General features: G+C 50.3%; 11 protein-coding genes across 11 annotated transcripts; 6 read left to right on the top strand and 5 right to left on the bottom strand.

The window, feature by feature from the left end:
• Positions 1 to 155: 155 nt before the first annotated feature.
• On the top strand, positions 156 to 3,469 carry ACHE_30954A (putative transmembrane glycoprotein; the record flags this gene model as incomplete). Its single annotated transcript, XM_043277628.1, has 2 exons — positions 156 to 245; positions 464 to 3,469. 2 exons carry the CDS (start codon positions 156 to 158, stop codon positions 3,467 to 3,469), a joined length of 3,096 nt encoding a protein of 1,031 aa, XP_043135489.1.
• A 1,140-nt stretch (positions 3,470 to 4,609) lies between these two features.
• On the top strand, positions 4,610 to 6,760 carry PTC2 (PP2C family serine/threonine-protein phosphatase; the record flags this gene model as incomplete). The annotated part of the gene is made up of 7 exons (XM_043277627.1): positions 4,610 to 4,645; positions 5,077 to 5,395; positions 5,506 to 5,579; positions 5,646 to 5,730; positions 5,792 to 5,998; positions 6,082 to 6,342; positions 6,399 to 6,760. 7 exons carry the CDS (start codon positions 4,610 to 4,612, stop codon positions 6,758 to 6,760), a joined length of 1,344 nt encoding a protein of 447 aa, XP_043135488.1.
• Positions 6,761 to 7,804: 1,044 nt separating this feature from the next.
• Positions 7,805 to 9,351, top strand: ACHE_30952A (choline-phosphate cytidylyltransferase; the record flags this gene model as incomplete). The annotated part of the gene is made up of 4 exons (XM_043277626.1): positions 7,805 to 8,286; positions 8,337 to 8,687; positions 8,741 to 9,146; positions 9,199 to 9,351. 4 exons carry the CDS (start codon positions 7,805 to 7,807, stop codon positions 9,349 to 9,351), a joined length of 1,392 nt encoding a protein of 463 aa, XP_043135487.1.
• Positions 9,352 to 9,836: 485 nt separating this feature from the next.
• Positions 9,837 to 11,094, bottom strand: ACHE_30951S (DMT family transporter; the record flags this gene model as incomplete). Its single annotated transcript, XM_043277625.1, has 2 exons — positions 9,837 to 10,751; positions 10,798 to 11,094. The coding sequence occupies 2 exons, from the start codon at positions 11,092 to 11,094 to the stop codon at positions 9,837 to 9,839; spliced, it is 1,212 nt and encodes a 403-aa protein (XP_043135486.1).
• Positions 11,095 to 11,280: 186 nt separating this feature from the next.
• UTP25 (rRNA-binding ribosome biosynthesis protein utp25) lies at positions 11,281 to 12,202 on the bottom strand (the record flags this gene model as incomplete). Its single annotated transcript, XM_043277624.1, has 1 exon — positions 11,281 to 12,202. A coding segment is annotated over one exon (922 nt), but the record flags the coding sequence as incomplete, so codon positions are not given.
• Positions 12,203 to 13,953: 1,751 nt separating this feature from the next.
• On the top strand, positions 13,954 to 15,114 carry ACHE_30949A (eukaryotic translation initiation factor 3 subunit F; the record flags this gene model as incomplete). The annotated part of the gene is made up of 3 exons (XM_043277623.1): positions 13,954 to 14,058; positions 14,129 to 14,841; positions 14,898 to 15,114. 3 exons carry the CDS (start codon positions 13,954 to 13,956, stop codon positions 15,112 to 15,114), a joined length of 1,035 nt encoding a protein of 344 aa, XP_043135484.1.
• Positions 15,115 to 18,281: 3,167 nt separating this feature from the next.
• On the bottom strand, positions 18,282 to 18,863 carry TAF13 (putative transcription initiation factor TFIID subunit 13; the record flags this gene model as incomplete). Its single annotated transcript, XM_043277622.1, has 1 exon — positions 18,282 to 18,863. The coding sequence occupies one exon, from the start codon at positions 18,861 to 18,863 to the stop codon at positions 18,282 to 18,284; it is 582 nt and encodes a 193-aa protein (XP_043135483.1).
• A 309-nt stretch (positions 18,864 to 19,172) lies between these two features.
• On the top strand, positions 19,173 to 19,578 carry ACHE_30947A (protein kish; the record flags this gene model as incomplete). Its single annotated transcript, XM_043277621.1, has 4 exons — positions 19,173 to 19,175; positions 19,238 to 19,347; positions 19,407 to 19,488; positions 19,555 to 19,578. 4 exons carry the CDS (start codon positions 19,173 to 19,175, stop codon positions 19,576 to 19,578), a joined length of 219 nt encoding a protein of 72 aa, XP_043135482.1.
• Positions 19,579 to 19,819: 241 nt separating this feature from the next.
• On the bottom strand, positions 19,820 to 22,303 carry ACHE_30946S (pentatricopeptide repeat protein; the record flags this gene model as incomplete). The annotated part of the gene is made up of 1 exon (XM_043277620.1): positions 19,820 to 22,303. The coding sequence occupies one exon, from the start codon at positions 22,301 to 22,303 to the stop codon at positions 19,820 to 19,822; it is 2,484 nt and encodes an 827-aa protein (XP_043135481.1).
• Positions 22,304 to 22,673: 370 nt separating this feature from the next.
• On the top strand, positions 22,674 to 23,255 carry ACHE_30945A (CCDC12/cwf18 family protein; the record flags this gene model as incomplete). The annotated part of the gene is made up of 1 exon (XM_043277618.1): positions 22,674 to 23,255. The coding sequence occupies one exon, from the start codon at positions 22,674 to 22,676 to the stop codon at positions 23,253 to 23,255; it is 582 nt and encodes a 193-aa protein (XP_043135480.1).
• A 233-nt stretch (positions 23,256 to 23,488) lies between these two features.
• On the bottom strand, positions 23,489 to 24,492 carry ACHE_30944S (zinc finger CCHC-type containing 10; the record flags this gene model as incomplete). Its single annotated transcript, XM_043277617.1, has 3 exons — positions 23,489 to 24,152; positions 24,217 to 24,352; positions 24,405 to 24,492. The coding sequence occupies 3 exons, from the start codon at positions 24,490 to 24,492 to the stop codon at positions 23,489 to 23,491; spliced, it is 888 nt and encodes a 295-aa protein (XP_043135479.1).
• Positions 24,493 to 25,265: the final 773 nt, after the last annotated feature.

The raw sequence follows: 25,265 nt of genomic DNA, 5'->3' as shown, positions 1-25,265 counted from the left end.
ACGACACGAGGGAAGCTTTTCCTGCTGTCGCCCCTTCGATCGCTCCCTAATTGTCCGAAGGGCGAGAAATCGGGCCAGTGGGTTGGACTCGCGTTTTGTGCCTGCGCCAGGAAAGCAATGCGCTTTCCCCCTTGCAGGATCTCTACATTCACAACATGAGTCCCATCTGCATCAGGGGCGGGAAGGAACACGCTCCCTCGAACAACGACGTTAGCACATACTTCGGTGACATCAAGCATATCCAGGTATGGCTTCGTGGAAGGGATCACACGCTTCGCGCTTCTCCTTGTCCGGTGGCCCTTGGGCACGTCCACCTTGAAGGAGAGCTATATTCACCGAAAGGACCAGTAATTCCTTCACTTTTCTTCTTCTTTTTTTTTTTCGTCAATCTCTCTCTACTTTTATTTTTTTGGCTTTTTTTTCTTTTCTTTCTTCTCTCACTGGATGACTGTTTACGCCAGAGTTTTCCCTGCCCTTTTCTAGCCGACCATCTGCGTCTATTAGGATATCGATCCGGGCTTCCTCGGAACCCTCCCGGACGATGGCGCTCCTCGGATTGATTGTCCTCGCCTTTGTGCTGGCTGTTAATGCAAGCCTGAGTGCAAACTATCCCGTGAATGCCCAATTACCCCCTGTGGCCCGAAAGTCCAAACCGTTCGAGTTTGTCTTCTCTGCGGGCACTTTCGGTGGCGCTGATGCGAATACGAAATACTCACTGGAGGATGCGCCATCATGGCTCAATGTGGAGAGCAAAGGACGTATCTTGTCTGGAACCCCTCAATCGGAAGATGTTGGAGAGAAGAAGTTCAAGCTCGTCGCAGATGGTCCATCTGGGTCTGCGAGCATGGAAGTGACCTTGGTCGTGAGCCCAGAGGATGGTCCAAAACCTGGAAAGCCATTGCTACCGCAACTCGAAAAGTTCTGTCCTACTTCAGCACCCTCAACGATCTTCGTACGCCCTGGTGACTCGTTCTCGCTATCGTTCGACTCTGAAACATTTGCCGACACAAGGAATTCGACCGTGTATTATGGAACGTCCCCGGAAAATTCGCCGTTGCCGTCCTGGGTTCGATTTGATCCTGTCGATCTACGATTTTCTGGAACAACACCGAAGGGTGGTCCGCAAAGCTTTACGTTCAACCTGATCGCATCTGACGTGCTTGGCTTCAGTGCTGTCACCTACACTTTCGAAATGGCCGTCCGCCCGCATATACTTTCGTTCAATGACACCCTACAAACATTTAGTCTGAGCCGAGGCGGCGAATTCAAGAGTCCTGCGTTCCATGAGTACCTGACGTTGGATGGCCGAATCCCTACGGAGGAGGATTTGACGGATATCTCCGTGGAGGGCCCTGACTGGCTCAGTCTGGATAACAAGACGCTCATATTGAGCGGCACCTCGCCATCGGACGCGAAGAACGAGAATGTCACCATTTCGATTACGGATGTCAATGAAGACGTAGCCAATATGATCGTCAGCCTGCAATACTCAAAACTGTTTCTCGATGGCGTTGCGGGGTGTGATGCGACCATCGGGGAGGATTTCTCATACACATTTGACGAATCGATTTTGACTGACGACTCTGTTGGCCTTGAAGTGAATTCAGACGAGCGGCTCCCCTCGTGGTTGCACTATGATGCGGGGAAGAAAAAGCTCCATGGCTTTGTCCCGGAAGATGCTAGTTCTCAGAAATACACTGTCGACTTGACTGCTACCAAAGGATTGACTAAGGATACGCGGAAGTTTACCATCGACGTTGCGGAAGCGGGCCAGCATGATCATACAAATACTGACAAATCCGTGGAATCCGGGAGCGCGACTGGCACTGGTGGTAATAATCACCAGAAAAAAGCCGGAACCATTGCCATTGCTGTTATTATTCCGTGCGTCTTTGTGGCTAGCGCCATCTTACTCTTCTTCTGCTGGCGTCGCAAGCGCAAGGGAGGGTCCTCGCACGACGATGAGGACTTTCAATCGCAAAAGCCACCAGCAGGTCCAAATCCTCAGCCAACATTGCCCAAATGCCAACCCTTTGAAGACACGATTTCACATTCCATGCCTCCTCCAACCCAGAGCCCTCCTCCACCTTCACCGCCACCGAAATTGGAGCTGAAGCCATTTTTTAATGCAACCACGTTCGAGAAGACAGATACCTTTGTAACAGAAAAACCGGCTGAGGACGCAACAGCGGACAAGGAGAATGTCCTGCCACGATCAACTGTCGGATGGGATTTTTCGTCATTACACGAGCGGCCTGAACAGGGGCAAGAGCCTGAAGACGTGCTGACTCAAGACAAGCGCCGTTCATTGCATGCAAGTCTCTCAGTTCAGCGACAGACGAGTCAGTCTAAGAGACGGGAGCCACTCAAGCCCATCCAAGGCAGGCGATCGCTAAAACGCAATTCAGCGGCCTCATCACGTTCAAAGCGCCTCTCGAAGCGATCTAGTGGGCTTTCCTCTGTGGCTTCGGGCCTTCCGGTCCGTCTTAGTGGCGCGGGCCATGGGGCAGGCAGTTTTGGTCCCGCTGGTCGCGGATCGTGGCAGAACACGTACCCTTCCATGCAGAGTGATGAGAGCGGGATGGGCAATCTAGCCCCGTTGTTCCCACGACCTCCACCGCGGGCGCGGGAGAGCATCGAGTATGCCAGACGGGCAAGCATGCGCGCGCTAGCGCGAGAGAATTCGACCATTTCGGAGTCTGATTCGCTGGAGGCGTTTGTCCACACTCGCGCGAAGAGTAGGAACTCGACGAACCCAATGTTCTCGGGGCAGAGCAACCGACGAACGTCCTCAGGATTCCGGGCATTAGAACGAAAGCGGAGCACCCTTAGTCGGGCTGATACAGAATCAACCGGAAACTTCAGCACCTACGATCAGCGCCAGTCGCTGCAAGAACGTCCGTACTCGATGGCGAGGTCCGCCTCGATCTATACGAATGATAACCGGCAGTCGGCATACCTACCACCTGCATCACGCATGTCGTACATGCAAGCGTCACCGGCAGCCTATCCGAGCCAGTCAAGCCTGGCGCAGAACTACCGTGACGTGCTCTCACCGCTCCCACACTTCATGTCAGAAGCAAGCTTGGCTCAAGGTGGTCGACGACTCGAGGATGTGGAGGAACATGATAGCATGGTGAACAGTGAATTACAATACGGCGGGGGTCATTATGGGGAGCAACGACCACCGGCACTGCACCGGCTGTCTTCTTCCTGCTACGATTGCCGGCGGATGAGCACATACACGAATGAGGAAGAGTTGCCACGGGGTCGATTTCAGAGAAGCCCATCATTGCCGCTGGATGACCCCCGTGGGCGGCGGATGAGTAGCCTGTGGTCAGCAGGGGTGGGCAACGAGAATGAGCCGAGGGGCATGTCAAGTGAACAAACGTGGCAGACATTGAGCATGGAAGACAGCCACGACTTTCCGCGTGACCGGACAGGAAGTTCATTTGGGGCGTTTTTGTAGAAAGTGATTGTTCTTTCTCTTCTGTTCGTTTTGCATGATATCCAGGCGATTTGTCTTGCATACTATTTATTTAATGTTGGCATTGCATTTGTATTTTATGTGACCTAAAACATGTATACCAGATGTCTTATCTAATACCCTCTAATCGATCAATATACAGTTGCATCCACATACTCAGAAGCATACTTGTAGCCACACCTGTAGATACTTAAGAGTTAGCGATACTAATGCCTAAAGTACAGATAAGATAATCATCCATCCCACCGCCGCTCGGGGCAGTGTGTGGCCCCGAGGGATTGACAGTCGAACATCTTCGGGGTAGATGAGAGTAGAGGAGCAATCTTAGGAATTAGAACACAGTAATAGACAGAGATGTGTATGCTTGATTTCTTTTTCTCCGTTGATCCCATCTGCTCCTTTGAGCACTTGATATCTTACTGCATTCAGGCTACATCCTCTTGGAGCCCGCCAGTAGCACCCCTCACTGATGTTCAACGCAGGGAATGACAGCCTAGAATAAGAAAGTGTCCCATAGGGAGGGGGAAAGTAAGTGCATTGAATAGATAAAGTACTCAATCCACGTTATAAACCGCGATATCTATTATTTTTGGCGAGTCAATTGGTGTCTGTTTTCGGTCATATTTTCTATGTTAGCAAATTTCGTCATCATCAGCAGACTAAGAAAAAACAACAGAGAACAACCAGCGGTGATAATAAGAGTCAGAGAGAATAATAATAAGAAAAAGAAGACATCCAACAGATTCTGTCTACCTCTTTTACCCTCTTTTATCTCTTCTTTTATCATTCTGAGCCCAGATTGGAGTCATCTGGTTCTTCCCGCACGCCGCTCCGCTCCCCCATCATCTGCTCTTCTTCTCACTTTGCCAACTTCGCTTCTTCCTCCTCTTCTCCCCTCGAGCTCTCTACCAGAATCACTTTACTTTCAACCTCAACTTCTTTTAGTTAACTCGACATTGCCACTGCCTCCGCGTTTATCGTTTAATTGTTGCTCTCGTTCTCTATCGGGCGGTGCATGTCCCTCTGACTGGTCTGGCTTCAACAAGTTCCTCTTCCGGTCCTCTCCTCCCTTTCCCCTACTCTCCAGCGCATTAAAAACAAATCTCGAGCGAGAATTAAATCATGGGCCAGACTCTTTCAGAGCCAGTGGTTGAGAAGGTGTGTTCTTTTTTGTTTTATTTCTTCGCGAATCTCATTTTTCTTTCTTTTTTTTTCTCGGTCTGGGTGTCACCCCACATTGCAATTGGTCTGATGCAATTTTGCACGCGGTATCCCCAAAATCTGTTGTTGGGCCGGCATCACTCGTGTATCTGATTGTTTTCTGCTGTTTTACGCTCTTTTCCCTTTAATCCGGTTTGGTTTATTTCGGAGAGAAAAATTCAAACTGTCTTCCCTCGTGCCTTTTTTTTTTCACCCGCAACTCGCTCTCGCTTCGCACACCCACAAGGGTCCTTCTCTTTCCCCCCTATCCCCATTCCTGTTGTGGGAAATAAGAGAATATGCAAAGGGAATAGGGGGCGACCTCTATTGTTATGCTGTTCCCTTTGAAATCACCCCTGAAATTATCGCTAACAGCGGGTCCCGTCTAGACTTCCTCCGAGGGTCAGGATGAATGCTGTATCTACGGTGTCTCGGCCATGCAGGGCTGGCGAATCAGCATGGAGGACGCCCACGCTGCCGTGCTAGACCTCCAGGCAAAATACACAGAGAATACCGACAAACCGACCGATCCCGCCAAACGACTGGCCTTCTTCGGTGTATATGATGGTCATGGTGGAGACAAGGTGGCATTGTTTGCTGGGGAAAACGTCCACAAGATTGTCTCGAAGCAGGACTCGTTCGCGAAAGGCGATATCGAACAAGCGCTGAAGGACGGCTTTTTGGCCACGGATCGGGCGATCTTGGAAGGTACGTGTGTCCCTCGGCTGTTGTTTGGAAAGGTTGACGATCCGTTGCGTTCTTCTTATCTACAACACCCTCATTCCTTTCTACCTCTGCATCACGGCTAACTCCGTTAGACCCGAAGTACGAGGAAGAAGTATCTGGCTGCACAGCGGCAGTTAGCGTCATCTCGAAGCATAAGATCTGGGTGGTATGTTTTACCTCACGCCTGGCGGCTCGATTGATGGGAGAGGTTCTGACAGAAGACTCGGCATAGGGCAACGCAGGTGATTCGCGCTCGGTGTTGGGTGTCAAGGGCCGTGCAAAGCCCCTCTCGTTTGACCACAAGCCACAGAACGAAGGTTCGTGGCTGCTATTCCGATCTCTTCTTCTTTCCATTTCTGATCTGTTCTTCAATTTTAGGCGAGAAGGCTCGTATCAGCGCTGCAGGTGGCTTCGTCGACTTTGGCCGTGTGAACGGCAACCTGGCCTTGTCTCGGGCCATTGGTGACTTTGAGTTTAAGAAGAGCGCCGAATTGTCGCCGGAACAGCAAATCGTGACCGCTTACCCCGATGTGACCGTTCACGAACTCAGCGACGACGATGAGTTCCTCGTGATTGCATGCGATGGTGCGTAACTTCTATCTTGGACTTTCGATCCTCTCCCTCTACTTTCGTCCCCATTCATCTAACCCATCCGTCTGGACATATAGGTATCTGGGATTGTCAGTCTTCTCAACAAGTCATCGAATTTGTCCGGAGAGGTATTGCCGCCAAGCAGGATCTCCATCGCATCTGTGAGAACATGATGGACAACTGTCTCGCGTCGAACAGCGAAACTGGTGGTGTCGGATGTGACAACATGACCATGGTGATCGTCGGCCTCTTGAACGGCAGGACCAAGGACGAGTGGTATAACCAGATTGCAGAGCGGGTTGCGAATGGGGACGGCCCTTGTGCGCCGCCCGAGTACGGCAAGTCTCTCGAGGAACCCACGGCCTCCCATCCCTACTGACTGACGGGGCGACAGCTGAATTCCGTGGCCCTCGCAATCGGAATCGATTCGTGGCAAACCCGGACGACTATGACATGGACCTGGAACGATCCCGTGGGTTCAGTGGTCTCCGCTCGGGCCGTATCATTGTCCTTGGAGATGGAACTGAAGTGATTCCCGATCAAAGTGAGGAGCTGTTTGAGCAAGCCGAGGAAGATCAGGACGAGCCCTCGACCACCGGGCAGGCGCAAAGTGAATCCCCTGATACCACCCGGAACGACCGCGAAGATACCCCTGGGCCCCAAGCGAAGAATGAAAGTGGTTCGGCCAATATATCGGAATCTCCTGCTTCCACGACGGCGAACAATACCAGCGGGGCAGAGAAAAAGTCCTCGTAGTGTGATTGACTGACCGCCCTCTTTTCCCTTTTGGCTTTTGACAACGATACATTGTGATTTTACGACCTGTCCTCTTTTCTCTCTTTATTCCCCTCGTCATTTTACCTTCAACGTTATGTATCCCCTTATCTGTTCTTTATTGTGATAGTGATGCGGCGGAACGGTGAGGAGTTTTATTCCATTTTCTTTTCATTCTGGTCCCATTTCCACGTCTTCTGCTTTGTTTCTCTGCTATTGCTGGAGATCATGGGATCATAGGGTTTACCATATAAGATAACGAGGGAACCCAACCGCGAGCGGTGGGCCTCGACGCGACAGGAGTGCGCCTTGTGGGTTTATGCTTTGATACAAGATACCGCAGAAAACGTTGATTTAAACTATTCATTTCCTCCCTACAGGATGTGCCAATGTACTTAGGGCATGCAACTACTCTTCGATGACGAGCGATGATGGTTGCATCCCCGGCTGATCCCGTGATTCAGGGTACTTCTCAAAGCGGTAAGACGTGCCTATGGTGAGATCGCCCCGCCGACTCCACCTGGGGAGTCACGTGTATGCAAATCCCGCATTACCGTAATGTATGGTACGATACACTCTGAGAAATTTCTAAACGTGCGTCTTCGCGTCAAATACTGGAGAAATAGAGTCATGGAGGGCGAATTATATGGAGAGCGGTATTTACATAGTGTACCCGGTAGTAGTGGGAAAATACAGAGAAAAGGTAAGGCTTGATACACGGGCCAGGAACCCTAAAACTAGCGGAGTATTACTCCGTACCATCAACGGTAATGTTCCCCCTTAAAGTTAGGCCTAAGGCCGTCAGGCGGCCATCGTCATCCATCGGCCATTTTCCTCGTCCGTCCTCTCAACAACCTCTCTTCTTCCCCCCGATTCCCCATTGCGTTTTCCCATCTCTGTCGTTTTCCTTTTCCTTTCTTTCCTTCGTTTCTTATTCTATTGTTTGGTATTTATTTCCCTTTTCCGTCATTTGATCCTATATAATTTTGTAATTCCCATCCACAATTCTCGACGAGTCAGGCCACCATGTCGTCTCCGATTTCTGCCTCAGGCAAACGCAAGCGCAGCGCGTCCCAGACCTTGTCCGTGCAAGTCCCCAAGCCGGATTTCCTGCAGCCCTCGTCACGCGATGCCTCCGGTGAAGACGGCGGTGATGAGTCCACCGGTTCCGCAATTCCATCGCCCGGCAGGCAACAGCAACCGAAAACGTCCGCACCTGCCGCGACCGGTGGTGCTGTGCCCGCAGCCAAGCGGGCCCGCACATCGTCCGTCTCCAATGGCGCGACTGACGCGAAATCGAGCCAAGATCCTGGCGAGCCGTCCGAGACGACGACCCCGAGCAGCGACATTGAGAATGATGAAAGGACACCAGAGTCGAAGAGGGAGGCATTGAAGCCACCGGAGAAGGCTGGATTGATGGATCCGGTTGGATATTCGACAAACCCGCCCCCGGTTGGACGGCCGGTCCGGGTGTATGCAGACGGTGTTTTTGATTTGTTTCACATGGGGTGTGTTCTCTTTCTCCATCGCTGGCTTTTATCCGTTACTAATTGTTCAGTCACATGCGACAACTTGAACAGGCCAAAAAAGCATTCCCGGACGTTTATCTCCTCGTCGGGGTTACGGGTGATAGGGAGACACATGATCGGAAGGGGTTGACGGTTTTGAGCGGTGCGGAACGGGCGGAAACCATTCGTCACTGTAAATGGGTGGATGAAGTGGTCCCCAACTGTCCATGGGTCGTGACCCCGGAATTCATCGATGAACATCAGATTGATTATGTGGCACATGACGATATTCCGTACGGTGCAGCTGAGGGTGATGACATTTATGCTCCGATCAAGGCGCAAGGGAAGTTCTTGGTTACTCAGAGGACGGAGGGTGTTAGCACGACAGGCATTATTACTAGGTATGTTTCCTTTCCCGAAGGGTCTGATTTGGCGGGGTTCTGACTCGGTTTAGAATTGTCCGTGACTACGATCAGTACATCTCTCGCCAATTCAAGCGCGGTGCCTCGAGACAAGAGTTGAACGTGTCGTGGCTCAAGAAGAACGAATTGGAAGTCAAGCGCCATGTGTCTGAAATCCGCGACAACATCCGATACAACTGGGCCTCGACAGGTCAGGAACTCAGTCGTGAATTGCGTCAATTTTGGCAGAACAGTCGGCCCGGTAGTCCGGCTCCTAGTGCGAGAAACAGCCTCGACCTGGGTTCGCGCGGTGTCACCAGCCCAACGGGAAATGGCCCTAAGACTCATCTGTCGCGAGTGGAATCGATCAGTCGTCCAGAGAGCCCAATGGGTAACGGACGTAACGAAGATTTCGCAACGGGCTATAGTCTGGGATTGGTAGGGGGTGTTAGAGCGTGGGTATGTTTCCATAATGTTGCTACAGAGGGCAAAATGCTAATACTGTGTCTAGATGATGCGCACTCGTCGCTCGCTGATGGAACAGCCTAGTCGACCTCAGTCACCAACGAGCGAGGAAGAGCACGAGTCTGATCATGATGCTCGCCGCCGACAATCAGAAACTCATGCAAACACGCATGCCAACACAACGCAAGTCAGCTCATAAATGAATTGACGAGTGATGTTGGTTGTTTACGGGGAGAGAATATACACTAAAACAAAAAAGAAGGGAAATAGGCTGCATTTATGCATCCGCGGCTATTACCATGGCATGTACTGTATTTGTTGAATTGCTTGTTTTTTGAAGGTCTGGGGTATATCATAGAAGATTGTTGGGATATGATAATATATGGCGTTATCGGTAATGTTTAATCAGTTAACTTGCACTACTGTAATACAAGGCACTCCGTAGTCTGAACTTATTGGCCCGGATACCTTCCGCCGGCGCCAATCAACCTGGACCCCTCGGAAGGCTCCGCTCTGTGGGGTATATATCGTTACGGTCATGTGATATTGCTGTCTCTCCTTTTAAATATCTATCTAATTTGGTACATTCTGTGCATATAGAACAGCACTGTATACTTATTCTGTGCTGGATTTAGGATCATCAGTCGTGACCTGTGTCCGCCAAGTCAATCTGTCGAAATCCACCTAAATGCTAGGACCCTCTCTCCCCTCATTCCTCTCATCTGCATGCTGCACCTCCGGCTGAGCGCTCGCATCATCATGCGGCTCCCTCGCCATAGCCACATAAATCGCACTCACCAGAATCAACCCGGACCCCGCCCAGCTCATCGCCGATAGCGTATTCCCCCAAATCACCTTATCGTAAAACAACGCAAACAGCATCTGCGTATACACCATCGACGTCGCGCGATTCCCTGACCCAGCTGCCTGTCCCGGCGGAACATACGCCAACCCCGCAGTCAGCAGGAACTGCAACAGAAATCCGCAAATCCCCAGCGCAACCAGCAACGTCCACTCGATGCTCGTCGAGGGCAGCTTGAAGTCGACGGAGGGCAGGACAGCCATGCCGATGCAGGAGATCAGCGTTGAGTAGACGGAGAAGTAAGTGACAGAGACGAGCGGGTGGGAGCGTTTGCCGATCATGCGGATTGTGGTGTATGCGCAGGCGGCGCCGAGCACGCCGACTAGTGCCATGAGGATTGCAAGGAGATGGTGCAGTTCGTCGGCTTGCGCGCCGTCTTTGTCTGAGGGGCCATCTGAGGGTGCGTTCATGAAGGAAAACGGTCGCGCGATGAGAACGACTCCGCCTAGCGATACTACGCCTGCTAGCTGCTGTTTCCAGGTAAATGTCTCGTGGGGCACAAAGTGTGAGGTCGCGTAGCAACTCAGGATCGGCGCCAGAAAGGTTAGGACGGTCGCTTCGGAGAGAGGTAGATATTTGACTGAGTAGTATAGTCCAAAGACTCCGAAGAAACCGCCCACGGCTCGTAGCGTTAGTAGGCCGATGACCGGTCGACGGCCTAGCGGGTCGGGGACTTGCGCGTACCACATGTAGAGGTAACTGGCGATGACTGTGATAGACATACGGGCGAAGAGGATCTAACTCGTTAGCCGGGCTAAGGTCATTTATAGCAGTGGGCAATACCTGAAAAGGATCCATTCCAGCACCGCGCTCTCCGTCAATCTCGAGATACTGCGTCATAACGTTCATGCTGGCGCCAAAGAACTGCGACAACAGTACTAGGATCATGCCTTTACTTTGGAGCCAGAAATTGTGTCCCTTTTTCTTCCATAGCGTCCAGCGCGATGTGGATTTATCGTCCTGTTCCTGCGACCAAGAGCGCAGTAGCGGTGTTTGAGCATCGTCTAGGTTCGATGGGAAAATACTTCTACTTTGTGTTTGTGTAGACAAGCTGGCTTTGTAGGATTGTGGTGAAGTCATCTTGCAATAAAATTGAATGTACTCCGAAGTAGGAGGAGGGGAGAGGGGAAGAAGGTTCAGCTGAGAAATGAATCTCAATCTTTAAGACTGAGTGCAGATCAGCTGAAGATCACATCACAAGTACAAAGTACATCCTGCCCTAAAACTGTATAATTTACAAAGTATAAATCAGAGTACTCTACAAAACTATACAAAAGTAAACAAATCTCCTCCCCGCTCCCGCAACATATTCCCAACCCGCTCCGTTCCTACAATCCGCTCCAGTTTCATCGCATCCCATTTGGAGAAAATCGCGCGCACCCCTCTCTCCGCATTCTCAACGACTTCCGTCGGATCTATCCCCAGGAACCCGACAATCTCCTTCCAGAAGATTGGGTTCTCCGGCACACCGTACATGACAATGCGCTTGACGCCGCGGATGTCGAATCGTCGGAAGTGATGCAAACGCTCAGTATACAGCAAGACCGAGTGTCGCCCGTTCATGAAATGCGATCGTGCACGCATCATGTCCCGCCCCTCAGTGTATTCGGAGATCGCGCCGAAAGACACGTTAATTGTCTGCTGCGATGTCGCAAAGTAGTTGCGCACACGGACAAAGTCCAAGTACGACGGGATGAAAATCAATATACCCCCTGCGGTTGGGTTCCTGCCGCGCCCGGCCGTAATGTCCTTGACCAGCGATGAGAGAATAGTTGTGGTGAAATGCTTAAATCGCGCATCGGGGTCTTTGTCTGGTCTGAGACAGTCGAACCGTGCGAACGTCTGTTTCGGGGATACGGGCAGTGGCACTTCTGTGATCGCACCATTATAAACTGGCGTGGCCTTGATCTTGCCGGCTACGTTCTGCATGTGCGATGAGAAGACCGAGTTGATCTCTGGTGTCACGTATGAAGACGCCACGACCATTTGTCGGACGTGTCGCGCTTGGTTGTCCAGGTACCACGACCGTACACGACTGAAGTCACATCCGTGTGCTTGCTTTGGCTGCTGGTTCAGGTGTTGCAGAACGTAGTCGACGTGGTCCCAGTTTTGCATTTGCAGTGCGTCCGCGTGGTCGACAATCACCACTTCTATCGATGACAGAAAGTCGTGGTCTCGTTTTTTGGCACTGCAACATGAGTTAGAGGAGTAGAAAACCTTGCCGATTCAGAAAGCTTACTCTGCTTGGTCCATGATGGTCCGTAACCCAAGTGGACTCGCCAGGATCATATCCGAGTTGTAGAATTTCGCAAAATATTTGACCGTCTTACGGGTAAACTTCAGACCCAAACGGAACATGTCATCGTCGTTCCCGCCAAACAGGTCCTTGAAATCATCAGGCTTATTCTCCCAACCCTGATCTCTAGGCCCGGAGAATGTATCCATGAACCGCTTCTTGTTCTCTTGCTGGTCTGGTTGGTAGAATTTGGAAAGAGACTCGAGCACACGCACACAAGCTTGTCGCGTAGGCAGGAGGTAGAGCACTTTCGGCCTTGTGAATCCTTGGTCTCGAAGGTCGAGGTCGTTGTCCGGATCTTTGGCATTGCGTGCGTTGTTCTTCAACACGCGGTCTCGAGTTTTGATCACATGGTTCGCGGCGTGGACAGCCAAAAGATCCCGCAAGGCTTCCTGGTTTTCACTCGTCCTGGCGCCGTACAAAACGTCCTGATAGTCGAAGATGTATGGCGCAAGGTGCTGGGCGTGACCTTCAATGCTGGGGATGTACTCCTTGGCGGGAGATACCAGTTTTCTTTTGAGCTGTTGATGTATTAGTATACTTGAAAGTCACAGTCCCTATGCCACTTACCTTGACATTCGCCATGCTCTTCATCGCAGGTAGTAAAGTAGCCTCACTTCCGTCGTGCTTCGGAACACCGCGAATCAATCGCAAACCATTGATCTCCTTCTTCGCCATATTCCAGTTATTCTTCTCCACTGCTTGGATCTTCGGAGATAGGTCGTCTTCGGTTGGGACAGAGAAATGTGAGTCGAAAGGATCGGTGGCTGAGAAAGTCAGCTTACGCACAACCAAATGGGTGGAAAGTAATTACCATCTTCATCGTCGCTGTCACCCTTGTCATCCTCATTCTCATCGTCCGTAGGTTCCTGGGCCTCTAGGTCATCTTCTAGGGCCTCTAGGTCGTCTTCTATCTCCTCCTCTGCCTCATCATTGACTTCCGGCACCAATTCCTCGTCTCTTGAATTCTCAATCTTCCTCTTCTTTCGGGCTGGTCCTTTAGATTCGGCGGTTGGTTGGAGCAACTGGAGCAATTCGTTATACGGTCGGTCGGTTTGCTGGTCTTCTTCCTCGCTGTCTGATAATCCGACATCCATGGGTTCGCCGTTTTCAAGTTCACTATCCGACTGTTCTTCGGGCGGTTCGCTTCCTTCTTCCGAGGAGTCATCTGACCTAGCAGATTCATTAGCTTTGTCAGTTCTATAGACAGAAGCGCAATGCTCACTCTATCGCTGCGACTCGCGCACTCGAGAAGCCATCTCTGCGACCTCGCGAGGCTCCTCCTCTCCCTCTCCCTCTGCCCCGACCACCTCTGCCACGAGGAGGTGCCATATTCTCCTGGTAATAATATAAAAGTGAGATTCAGATAAAATAAATTGAGCTTGAATAGGCAATGCGCTGTGATGTTGGCGTGGTTGTATGTACCTTATTTTTCGCTCTTTTTTTGCTCGCGGGCTTATCTTATCTTAGCGCGAAATTTCCCACACACATTTTGAGCCGCCGAAGTTCCAGCGGGCGGAAAGAATCAGAGAGCAAAAAGAACTCCACCTCAACCGGCACAATCTCTAATCTTCAGCTGAGAGGGACTGATTGAGCTAGGAAGCGAGCAGAGAGCCGGGAATTATTTGATATACTTCTTCACCATGGCCGGAACCGATTCTTTTGTTCACCTTGCTCGCCCTCTGGGCCCAGCAACAGTGGGGTCTGCACCATCGACCGCTCCTTTGAACGTCGTTATCCAGCCTCAGGTATGTTTGTGCCGGTCGTCGCAATCAAGACGAGGCTGCCGTCGGGTGGAAGGCTGGCTAACGAGGGTAGGCGCTTTTCTCCATCCTGGACCATTCCCTCCGTCGCAACGCCGACCAGGAGCGTGTCATCGGAACCCTGCTTGGAACGAGATCTGAAGATGGAACCGAGGTGGAAATCCGCAGCACCTTTGCTGTCGGACACACAGAGACGACAGACCAAGTCGAGGTGGACATGGAGTACCAGAAGCAGATGCTCGCGCTGCATCTCAAGGCCAACCCGAAGGAATTCCTTGTCGGGTGGTACGCCACATCGTCCGAGTTGAACACCTTCTCCGCTTTGATCCAGAACTTCTACAGTGGCCAAGGTGACGGTACCTGGCCTCACCCCGCTGTTCACCTGACTGTCTCTACGGAACCCGGGAAGGACATCGAGACCCGTGCCTACATCTCCGCCCCCGTCGGCGTGACTGCTGAGCGGGCCGCCGACAGCGCCGCTTTCGTTCCCGTCCCTTATGAGATCCGGTATGGTGAGGCTGAGAAGAGTGGATTGGAGGCTGTCGCCAACGCCAAGGACGCAGAGAACCGGACCGCCAACATCTTCACCGATATCGAGGCTTTGGAGCGCGCAGTCGAGGAGGTTATTGGCATGATCGACCGTGTCTCGAGATACGTTGAGTCTGTTATTGACGAAGAGGCTCCTGCTTCGACAGCACTGGGCCAGTTCCTTCTCAACGCTCTCGCGTTGGCACCCAAGGTGGAGCCGGCTGACATTGAACGCGACTTGTACGTTTTCATTGCTATTATATGTCTCTTGTTGATATTCATCTAACCAAACGCAGCAACAACCACATCCAGGACGTCCTGGTGGTGTCCTACCTTGCCAACACCATCCGCACCCAGATGGATCTCTCCAACCGGTTAGCCACCGCCCAGCTTACCCTTGGTGGTGGAGAGGGATCCGGAGAAGGTCAACAGCGCGGCCAACGAGGCGGCAAAGGAAACCGCGGTGGGCAGCAACGGATTCAAGAGCGTGGTGGTGAAGAAGCCCGCGCGTAAAGAGAAATGAATGGATGAATGACAGTAACATGTGGAAATAATTTCTTTTCTTTTACGGTTTTCTTCTACCCTTTCCGATTTTCCGGTTGATTTATTATTTATCTCTTCCCCTTTGCTCTTCTTTTCCGGGCCTTTGTCTCGTCTCATATTCGGAGATTCTTTGTCATTTTACGGCTCTTTCTCACATTTTGGCATGGAGCATCTAGCTGCCGCCGGGGCAGCACAAAACTAGAAGAAAAGAAGGAAGGAAACGGCGTACGGGAGTCATCTGGCCTTGATCAGATCAGGAAAAGACTAGAAAAGGAGAGATGTACAGCGAGAAAAGAAGAGGGCTTTTGCCTGGTTTACGCAGAGGAACGAATTCATGAATGTAGACCAAAGCAAGCTGTTTACAGAGAGCAATATGCCAGACATGAAAAGTTATTCCCCCAATAGACAAGCGAAAGATGTTCGCTCCATACGGAAATTTATTGCCCAGATTGAGCACCATTGCTGACCCTAGACGCTAAAGCAAAACGCCAGTCAGCGTACATTCAAACCGCTCGCTCGTAGAGTATAAGCTCATCCGAGTTCGCTGCAAAGCTCTCGAAATCTTCCTCCTCGACCAAAGCATCCGCGATAAAATATCACATCGCCACAAGAATCTGGCCGACTGGGCTGGGGTCCTTCAGCTTAAACCTGCACAAACTCCTCACCTCGGCGCGGAGGTTCAAAACTTCGATGAATCGTGAATCACGGTGTTTTATCTGTCGGGATACAAAACGGATAGTCAACTCCATAATGTTCATCGAAAGCAGCCATCCATTTGTTTGCGAGATTGGGGGCTTTGTCTTGCTGTAATGTGATGGTGTCGATGTCAGCTAGAACATTGCCGTCCTGAGCATGATCGTCCTCAGTGTGTAGCTGTGCCCTCCGGACCATTCACTGAGAACTTCGATTCTCTTAACTTGCATCTGAGTCTCACAGCCCGTCAAGCTCATATAATCTGACATTTTTCGCGTTGGTGATTGTAGGAAGAGACAAGTGTAGCCAGCAAAGGCGCTGATATATTTCATGCTCTCATTATAATAGTGATCACACAAAAAACATCGTCACATAATGGCATTATTCCGATATACTCGCTTCTGAAAACATAAATCTCGATTATCTTAGGGTTTCTATTTGCATCTCTCCATAGTTCTCCTCGAATGCCCACCACTACAAGTATACATGATTCACAGACACAATCTGTATCACTACTGTACTGGAATGCATAATATTCATGACTCATTACAAACTAACAGATTAAAATCCTGTCTTCCATTCCTTAAGAATGTTATCACATAAAAGAATGATTTCCTTGGCCTTTACAAGGAGCTCGGTCTCCGAAATCTTGAGTCGAGTCAAACCCTAGTCCCGGCTCGGGTGTTCAAAAACTCGAATAATTCGAAGGTCGTCACAGCGTATCTGTCATGCATTGTATTTGATTTATTTCGATTCCATAATAGGCTTCAAAGATTGCTATCCACTTGGTTGCGCATTCTGCACTTCGTCAACTCATTAATCAATGGTATCTGTATTCGGCAACGATGTGTGCGGTTTCATTTCTTCGTCTGCGCACACAACCGCTAGTTTCGTCTTTGAGCCGCTTATCGAATACTATGTTGCGCAGCAGGCATATTTGTTCTTTCAGCACTTCGAGATAGAACGGGATCTTCGGTCTCATTGCATTGCTGATCAGTTTCCTTTGAGTATCAATAGCCGCTGCGGTTGGCTTGAAAAGATCGGTCTCGTCTTGCTCTTTTCTCCGAGCGTAATTTCACGTATAATCACCCCTTTCCATTTCTGCATTGTTGCATCGAGACGACAGGTTTGTGTTGGGTTAGCGCGAACTTACATTAGCCGGTGCTGCGTCTGCGGCGGGCGACAAAATGTCAACCTCGGCCCTTGGACCCGTTGGACGCGAGAGAATTACATTCTTAGAGGCAGTGGGGGATCATGGTCAATGCCGGTTGCATGCGAGTCATCGGGAGCCGTTGGGGACAGTATATCTTTGGCATCTGGACTAATGATAGGAGCCGAAGCAGGCTTCGTGGTATCTGTTGCAGCATTGGGTTTCTGAGAAGAGTCGTCAGGCTAGTAGATATCCCGTGGCGGTCCGCGAGAGTTGATTCCTTCTCGTCCGCCTCTACCACGTCCTCGACTGCGATAATCCCCGTGATTATCCCGGCCATCTAATCCGAACGACTATCACCAAAGTCCCGTCTTCCCGAATCTCTGGACTGTTGGCCACCACGCTCGCGCTTATAACTGCCTTGTCTTGCGGGATCCAGCGGCTTCAAATACGGAGAGGACCCGGCGGACCTGGGAAACAGGGTTCCTGGACGATAGTTTGGTCTGTTGCTCTGTGGCCAGTAGGAGGATTAAAGCTGGACTGAGACGGTGCAATTGGTGATATGTTGGCCTCTTGGGAGGTTTCTTGTCATTTGGTAAGCCGCTCGCTTTCCTCGTCGAGGCGTCTCTTGTTGTTTACTGGCGACATCGTGCCAGTTGAAGAGGTACGAGGGTGAAAGCGCGGGTAATTAGGAGAAAGTGACCAGGATATCAAACGATGAAATACGGGAGCCTGAAAGAGGAAGGAAGTGGGGGTTGAGGGGAAATGGAAGGTATTATTGTGCTTCTCTTGCCCATTTGAGAGAGGAAGACCACAACCGGATTACAGAGATCAAGCTTCACCTGGGTAATATAATTACTGTAATTATCCCTATTCTAAAAGATTTTTTTAACTTTGCTAAATCGAAGACATATTGCGTATAGCAATATCTTTGTGTATACCCAGTCATACCGTGGGACTCTTTGAGGAGCATATCTAAAGGAATGAATAATTGCTCCATGAAATTTGAAGATACTCAGTCTCGCAGGCTGCTGGTTTGATAGCTTGACAGATCGTTAATGATAGGCTGTGTGCATATCTGGAGTTTAATTATCGATCAGTAAACATGTACTCTGTTTTTCGGGATGATTTGTCTCATTATTTTATAATGCCATTTTCGCAATAGGAACTCCAGCCCAGATACCCTTATTATAATGCCACTCCAATGCATATGGTGGTATAACTTTGAAGATGTATAGAAAAGAACCCTTGAACGCCCCGATCCCAAATACCCTAAGAGACCATGACCTCGGCCTTAACCTTGCTTTCGTTTTTTCGAGATGGTCTCCTCAGTCGCGTCCGAATCTCTCCTAGCACCCCTCTTGTTCTTGCCCTTATTCTTTTTCCCTGCAACCGAGGTCGCATCCCCGTCCTCAACTTCATCCATCCCCTTCTTTCCAGCATCCTTCAAGTTCGCAATCTGATCATCATTCTGATCGAACGCCTTCCGCGCCTCCTTCAGCTCACGCTCCATCCGTAGCAATTCCTGGACACGACCGAGCTTGTTGGGGTCACGGCGCAGCGCAAATCGAAAATCATCCACCTTGATCTTTTGGCGCCGCGAGTAGGAGGCGTACTGCGCGGCTCCGTGACACATTTCGAGAATGAAGTCGGTGACGATCTCATCTAGCACGCGAACTGTTTCAGGGAGCGGCTCGGGGGGGAATGATGGATGGGGACTTGGATCTCCGTAGGCGAGAAGGAGGAGGCGGACTGTAGATAGGTGAGCATGTGAACGTCTTATCGAGCGATAACTCAATCGGGGTGAAAGCATACGCTCAGATGGAAAGTTCATCTGGCCCTTGTGTCTCGCAACGCGCGCTCTTGGCTCCGCCATTTTCTTCTTGTTTTCCTCAATCTGGGATGATATGTAGCAATAGTTGCAATTGATTCGACTTAGAAACACCGCAGAGGCGACAAAGCGGTAGAGCGGGCGGTAGAGCGTGGTCATTCTGACAGCAGTATCAGAATGACACTCAACATTGGGCTCACGATCTGGAGATCCCGCTTTCATCTGCATAGTCGAGATAGTTATTGTGATCAATTCGTCTTGTCTCTGCTTGATCGTGCTGCTATATTGGAAGAAGGAGATAGAGAAGTCAGGAACTAACAACTGAGGGGATCATACACTACAACATCTCCCAAGATGGTAAGCGACCATGCGTGAGCAATGCCAGTATAGAAGACAATCCTGACCTATATTCTTTATAGTCCGCGCTTTTCAACTTCCAATCCCTCCTCGTGGTCATTCTCCTCATAATCTGCACAAGCACCTATGCTCACTCCATCATGCCGGGGATCATGGACCGCAACCAGAATGGGTAGGGTGTCCCCTACTATCTCGACTACTGAATGGCCATCTTGAACTGATTATGTACAGTTTCTTCGGGATATTCTGGAAATGCGCTCGGATTGGGGAACGTCTCAGTCCGTACGTCAGTATTTGCTGTGTTCTGATGGCTGTGAGTATTCCCTGATATGCGTCGCTTCTGTTTCTTGACAGGAGACTAACACGGGTATCTTGTTAGATTTCTATTTTCTTCGGCGGTTAGACTGGGGTTGGTTTAGCTCCAAGAATAAAACAAAGGAAAAGAACCAATATGTGCATCTCTCGGAATTTTGTGCGTTGCTCTATAATATTTCATACGATACATTGTCATGATTATTGCTATTGTACATAGAACCGAATTTTTACAGATCATCAAACAACCGAATACGCAATGAAACACCAATGCTCCTTGATCTGGTCTCTTTTTTTCCCAAACAGCCATATCAAAAGGGTATCTTATGCATCTAATACTTGGCTTTCTTTTTCTCAATCAAACGTCGCAAACCTTGCTCGAGTAGCTCCTCATGCTCCCGCGCCGCCTCTTCCTCCGGGGATCTGGTTACCCGTGGCTCTGAGGGTTTCTGTTCCCCAACGTTCTCTTCTCCACGGCTCATGGCTTCGACCTGATCGAACTCATCCATAACCTCCCACAGTCGTTCGGGGTTATGCAGGTAGCGCAGACTCCTCATAGTATACTCGTCGACCGCGAATCCCTGCTCTTCCATCGTCCGAATTGCCATGGCAAGGTCTGGGATATTCTGGGCATTTGCGTAGCCGTTGATGACAGTATTCCAAACGACCTGGTTGTATTCGATATTGTGCTTGGCCATCATTTCCTTGACTTTCTCCGCCGCATACAGCTGTCTGTTGTAGAGGAATGCGCTGAGTAAAATCGTCCAGGTCTGGGCAGCAGGTTTCACATGGTTGATTGTTCGCTTTTCAAACTCGTTGTTGACTGCTATGGTGGAGGGTGATTGTAACATATCTTGGACAATACGTACGCAGAGTCGCATTCCATGAGGGTTATCACGCAAGGTACTGAGGAACACATTGTACGTATGATCCGTCGCTGCCAGTGGAGCAAAGTGCTTGTGGCCCTGTAGTACAAGCTCCCGAAATCTTGAGTAAATGCGCTCGACGTGCTGATAGCGCCGCTGACAACGGAAATATGTGGCGATAACTAGGAATAATGCTATCAAAGTCGGCTGCTCGTTGAGGCCTTTTACCGTAGGTGTATACTCGGAAGGGACGAGGAGGAGTTCCTTCAAGGGAGTGATGTCGTATAACTCAACGTAGAGGTCCAGCATAGCGTAGAAGATCCGGCTCGGTTCAACGTCAGCGTCCATATTCCTTGCCACAAAAACGTAGTAAGCGTGCATAAGTTTGCTTGCGACGTGGGAATTCCTGCGAATCTCCGGAAGGCCCTCAATTTCCTTTATCAATGTTGCAACACGTTCTCGATCGCCGCGGCCGACAGCATCCGTGAGTAAAATGCTGTACGTATAAGCGTCAAATTCATAACTGCGGTTTTGCATGAAATCTAGCACATCAAGCCCTAGCTGGGGATCGCCTGTCCTGAATGCATTGAGCAAAACGAGGTTCATCATGTCCCTGTCAGGTCGAATCCCCATCTCAAGAAGTCTGGGGAGAATGCGAAAATTGCGGCCGTTCGGCCCATCTGCCACCGAGTCAAGTGTCAGAATCTTACAACAATGGCGCATAACCCCCGTGGAATCCATGTTGAACCGTTCATCATTGATCGTGGTGATGTACTGAAAGGTCTCTAGCGCACGTTCGGCATCCTGGTGTTTGACAAAACCTCTGACAAGATTCAGAATGTTCCAACCACCCAAATTATGCCCCTCTTTCATCCATTGGAGAACGTTGCATAACCCGCTGTAATCGGTACATGCCATGTAAAGCCGAATGGAGTTCTGAGGCACCTTGGCAATTGGCCAATTCTTGCGATCTAGACAGGTTTGTATGACTGACGCATGTGTGAGAGACCCTTTGCTCCAATACTTCCATTCCTCGGGATAATGGGTGGTCAAAAATTGAAAACAATCCACAACCATTCTGCAGTCTGGCTTTTGGTTGCTCTGCGTAGTTATATATAAGAACTCCGGAATGGCAAGTGGTGAACGCTGAAGCAACCACAGTGCTAAACGCTGCCAATGTGCAGCCTTCACATGTGGTTCCAGTTCTTCCCACGCTGTTTTAAAAGACCCAAGGCAGTCTTTTTGGATCATAACTATCAGATCCTGCGCATCGTCCAACAAATTGAACGCTGGCTTTTCACTTATGGCTCGTGTTGTGTTGTGCTGTTTCGCCCATAATAGTGTGTTCAATGCCGATTCCCATTGTTCAAATTCGGTCCTCCCTGAATACAAGAAAGTCACATTTGGGTCCAATGACAGACTTCTCAGCGACACATCTTCGTCCGCAATGTTTTCGATCTTCGATTTTACTTCGCGATTGAACCAGCCCACATATTTTGTCGGAATGCCCCCTCTCCTGAGAATCTGTGGCGTGGCGCCAACATCGTTTGGCTCACTGGAGCGGCTACCTTCATGGGGGGGTTGAGGGGGCTGCTGGGTACGGTCCTGGGTGTCATGTTGCGAAGGCATTGATGAGCCTGACTCGCGCATATCGTGTCGACATGTTCCACCGATACGATCGTTATCAGCAAAAGCCGAAGGGTTGTGGTGATCGGTTTGTAGAGAGGGAGGAACGTGTTCTACGATGTCATCCTGTCGGACGGCGGAGGACTCCACACGCCCAACCCCTGAAGCCGCAGTATTCGAGTATCGCGCATGACCGATGGAATATATCGCAGCGTTCGATTGTATCCTCGGTCGATGCCAATGTCTCAGACTTATCCTGCGTTGCGGGGCACAGGATTGCAGTCCGGAGCTGAAGCGGGAGCGGAGGAGCGGACACAATGACATTCAGGTTTTCGTAATCACACACATTAGGGAGACGGTGTATAGTAGATCAGGATCAATCCATCCACGCGGTTCGAGTTGAGATGTAAGGATATTAGTTGAATGGTGGGCGTCTGGTAAAAGTGGTGGGACGTAAGTATGTACAGAATTTCCCGTCGGAAGAAGAAGAGATCCGAATTCGCTCTGCCGGAAGTGTGGCTGGTGATCTGCAGATGTGGCGCATTACTTCCGATAGTACATCTCAACTGATATTTCTCTACAGCGCGCGCTACTTCGTACACAGGAGCAACAGAAAGATTCGTCGTTTTCAACCCGTTCAGGATTTTGATATTCAGTGGAATTTTATTTGAGATTATCTTTCAACACCGTCCCCATGTCTTCAAATCACGCCTCCCTGGACGCGGCGGCCACAGAGCGCAAAGCACGTCTGGCAAAGCTCGCAGCATTGAAACGAAAGCAACCGGAACCAGAAACCTTGACAGAAGCTCGTGCCGGCGATGATGAGATGACAGACGCAGCCCCTGATGTTACGACGACATTCCTCTCCGGACGAAACTACGATCCAGAAGCACGCGGGCCCAAGCTGGGATTTGAACGTGCCCCGACAGATGGGCAAACCACCTTGGAACAGCAAGCTGCTGAAATTGCCAAGGCCACCGCGGAGCAAGCGAAGAAGGACGAGGAGGCAGACCAACCGATAGATCTTTTCCAACTGCAACCGAAAAAGCCTAATTGGGATTTGAAGCGCGACTTGGATGAGAAGATGAAGATTCTTAATGTGCGGACGGACAACGCCATCGCAAAACTTGTACGGCAGCGCATCGAAAATGCACAACATGCAGCCAAGGAGAGAGGTCCGAAAGGGGAATCGGGAGAGGAAGTTGGTATCGAGGGAGAAATGTTGGTTGAAGGAATTCATATGCGTGAAAGGGAAGAAGAGGACGACGATGAATAAACGGCTTGGATGATACCCTTGAGAAAATCATGGGCAGCCCTCAGGTTATGTTATTTGACATATTTGATCGTCGTGTTCTCTATTATGCACATTTGAATAGGGTTTGCAGCATAAAAAGAGGCGTTGGAAGGCGTTCTGTATCAATTACATGATTATAAAGGATACTAATTTCAATGGTTTTATTGTACAACAGTTTGCTGACTGACGTTTCAACACGATTATCCAACAATAGCCTACCTACCCATGTTCATGGCCTGTGTCAATGCCAGGCGCTTGCTAAAGGGACTTAGACTGCGGTCTCTTGAAGACTGCGGCGCAGAATGGCCAGGCTCATGCCTAGGTCGTCTGCCAGAAGCATGCTCAGAACGACTTTGTGAGGGCTCGGGCGGAGCCGCGCCCCTGGAACGTCTTCTGCGATGTGGAGTCAAAGAACGCCGGCCCCTTGCGATCTGATCACGATCTCTACTCCGACTTCGAGATCTGTATTTCTGGCGACTATCACGGGACAAATTCGCGGACCGTCCACGCTCAGTCGGACTGGATTCCCGTCGCCTCCGTCGTGTGTTTCGGTCGCGTGCCCACTCGTGGGATCGCGAACGATCCCTCTCACCAGATGAATAAGGCGAAACAGAACGTCCAGATGAAGAATCGCTGTATCCCCTTTTCCTTGTCCTTGAATGCCGCGACCCTGCCCTGCCATCGCCGCCATGCCGAGGTGAACGCGATGGCGATCGATTGGTAGATATCGTTGATACGGAATTCATAGAATGCGCGGATTCCGATCGTGGTCGCCTCGATGACTGATCCTGACTCTCAGCCCAGCCGGACACATCGTTGTCTTGTTTTCTACCGCGCTCCTCTTCTCGTTTCGCTAATAGCTTGTCCGCCAGACCTTCTCTGCGGGCAGTCAGTCAAGCGCTTCAAGGGCCGCAGCAGTTTGAAGAGAGTAGGTCCAACGTACGTCCGTAAAAGGTCATTGGGAGTGTCTGAGGAGAGCTTTGGCCTTAGCTTCGGATTTTGCAGTTGCTGCGTGCGCGATGGTCGAGCCAAATATGGTCGTTCTTGGGTCGACACTGTACATTCGTAGCTGTAATGTCGTAGAATAAAGTCAGAAATAGGCATAAAATCGCATAAGAAGCGAACACTTATCTCGTTTCAAGCATTTCTGGCACAGAGTGCTCGCTGATGCCTTTGTAGGGCCTCTAAGGCCGGGAGCATTTCGATATCGATTATTCATTTTGGAGTTGAGTACGGATACAAAAAAAAAACAGTGAAATATAAAAAAAAATATGCGAGAGCTAATGTTCTTATTGGAGATAATTATGCACGCCGACAAGTACAGTAATAGTCATCCTAATAGCAATAAGAGCAGTCCTCTCTTGCGGCTATCGAGGCTCAATCGGCGTTAGACGCGCGTCTAATCCCACCCGCCATCCGCCCACGAAAAACCACAGGCTGTGATCGCCGCCGCGCTCTCACACTCGCTCTCACTTACTCCCGACGTTTCCTCCACCACATCCTTCCAGAGTCGCCGTCTGGATATCCCATTTCGGAGGTCTACGGGTAGTTATTTGTATCTCCGTATTCACCGGGTACCTAGGTGCCCGTCGCGGATCAGCAACAGAGCACGTCTTTGTTACGGCTTTCCCGGTCGACCATCCTTTGTCTCTTTGAGTAGGAGAATCCTCTTCTCCCTGAATCATGAACTCGTCGTCCTTCTGACCATCGTGTAAGACCAGTCCATCTCAGTCATTGTCTTCTTATTATCTTGCCTGTGAAATTGAACCTGTATTATCCCAACCCTCATTCGAAAAGTCCCAACGTCTCGCTCGCAGTCCACGGCACCGTCGCATATTTACTGGTCCTGACTCCTGAACAGCTTTCCTTATGGCGGACTTGCTTTTTCTGAGATATGTCGTCTTTCTTTTCGGGTCTGTCGTGTGAAGCGGGATCTCCTAGTGGCCTTATCTCAATTCGAGTTTCGGTTTCGTATTTCTCCAACCCGCAACA

The sequence above is a fragment of the Aspergillus chevalieri genome, chromosome 3 (assembly GCF_016861735.1).
Source record: "Aspergillus chevalieri M1 DNA, chromosome 3, nearly complete sequence".
NCBI classification, from domain to species: domain Eukaryota; kingdom Fungi; phylum Ascomycota; class Eurotiomycetes; order Eurotiales; family Aspergillaceae; genus Aspergillus; species Aspergillus chevalieri.
Note: the sequence above shows the minus strand (reverse complement) of the source record. Positions and strands in the feature narration are given on the sequence as shown.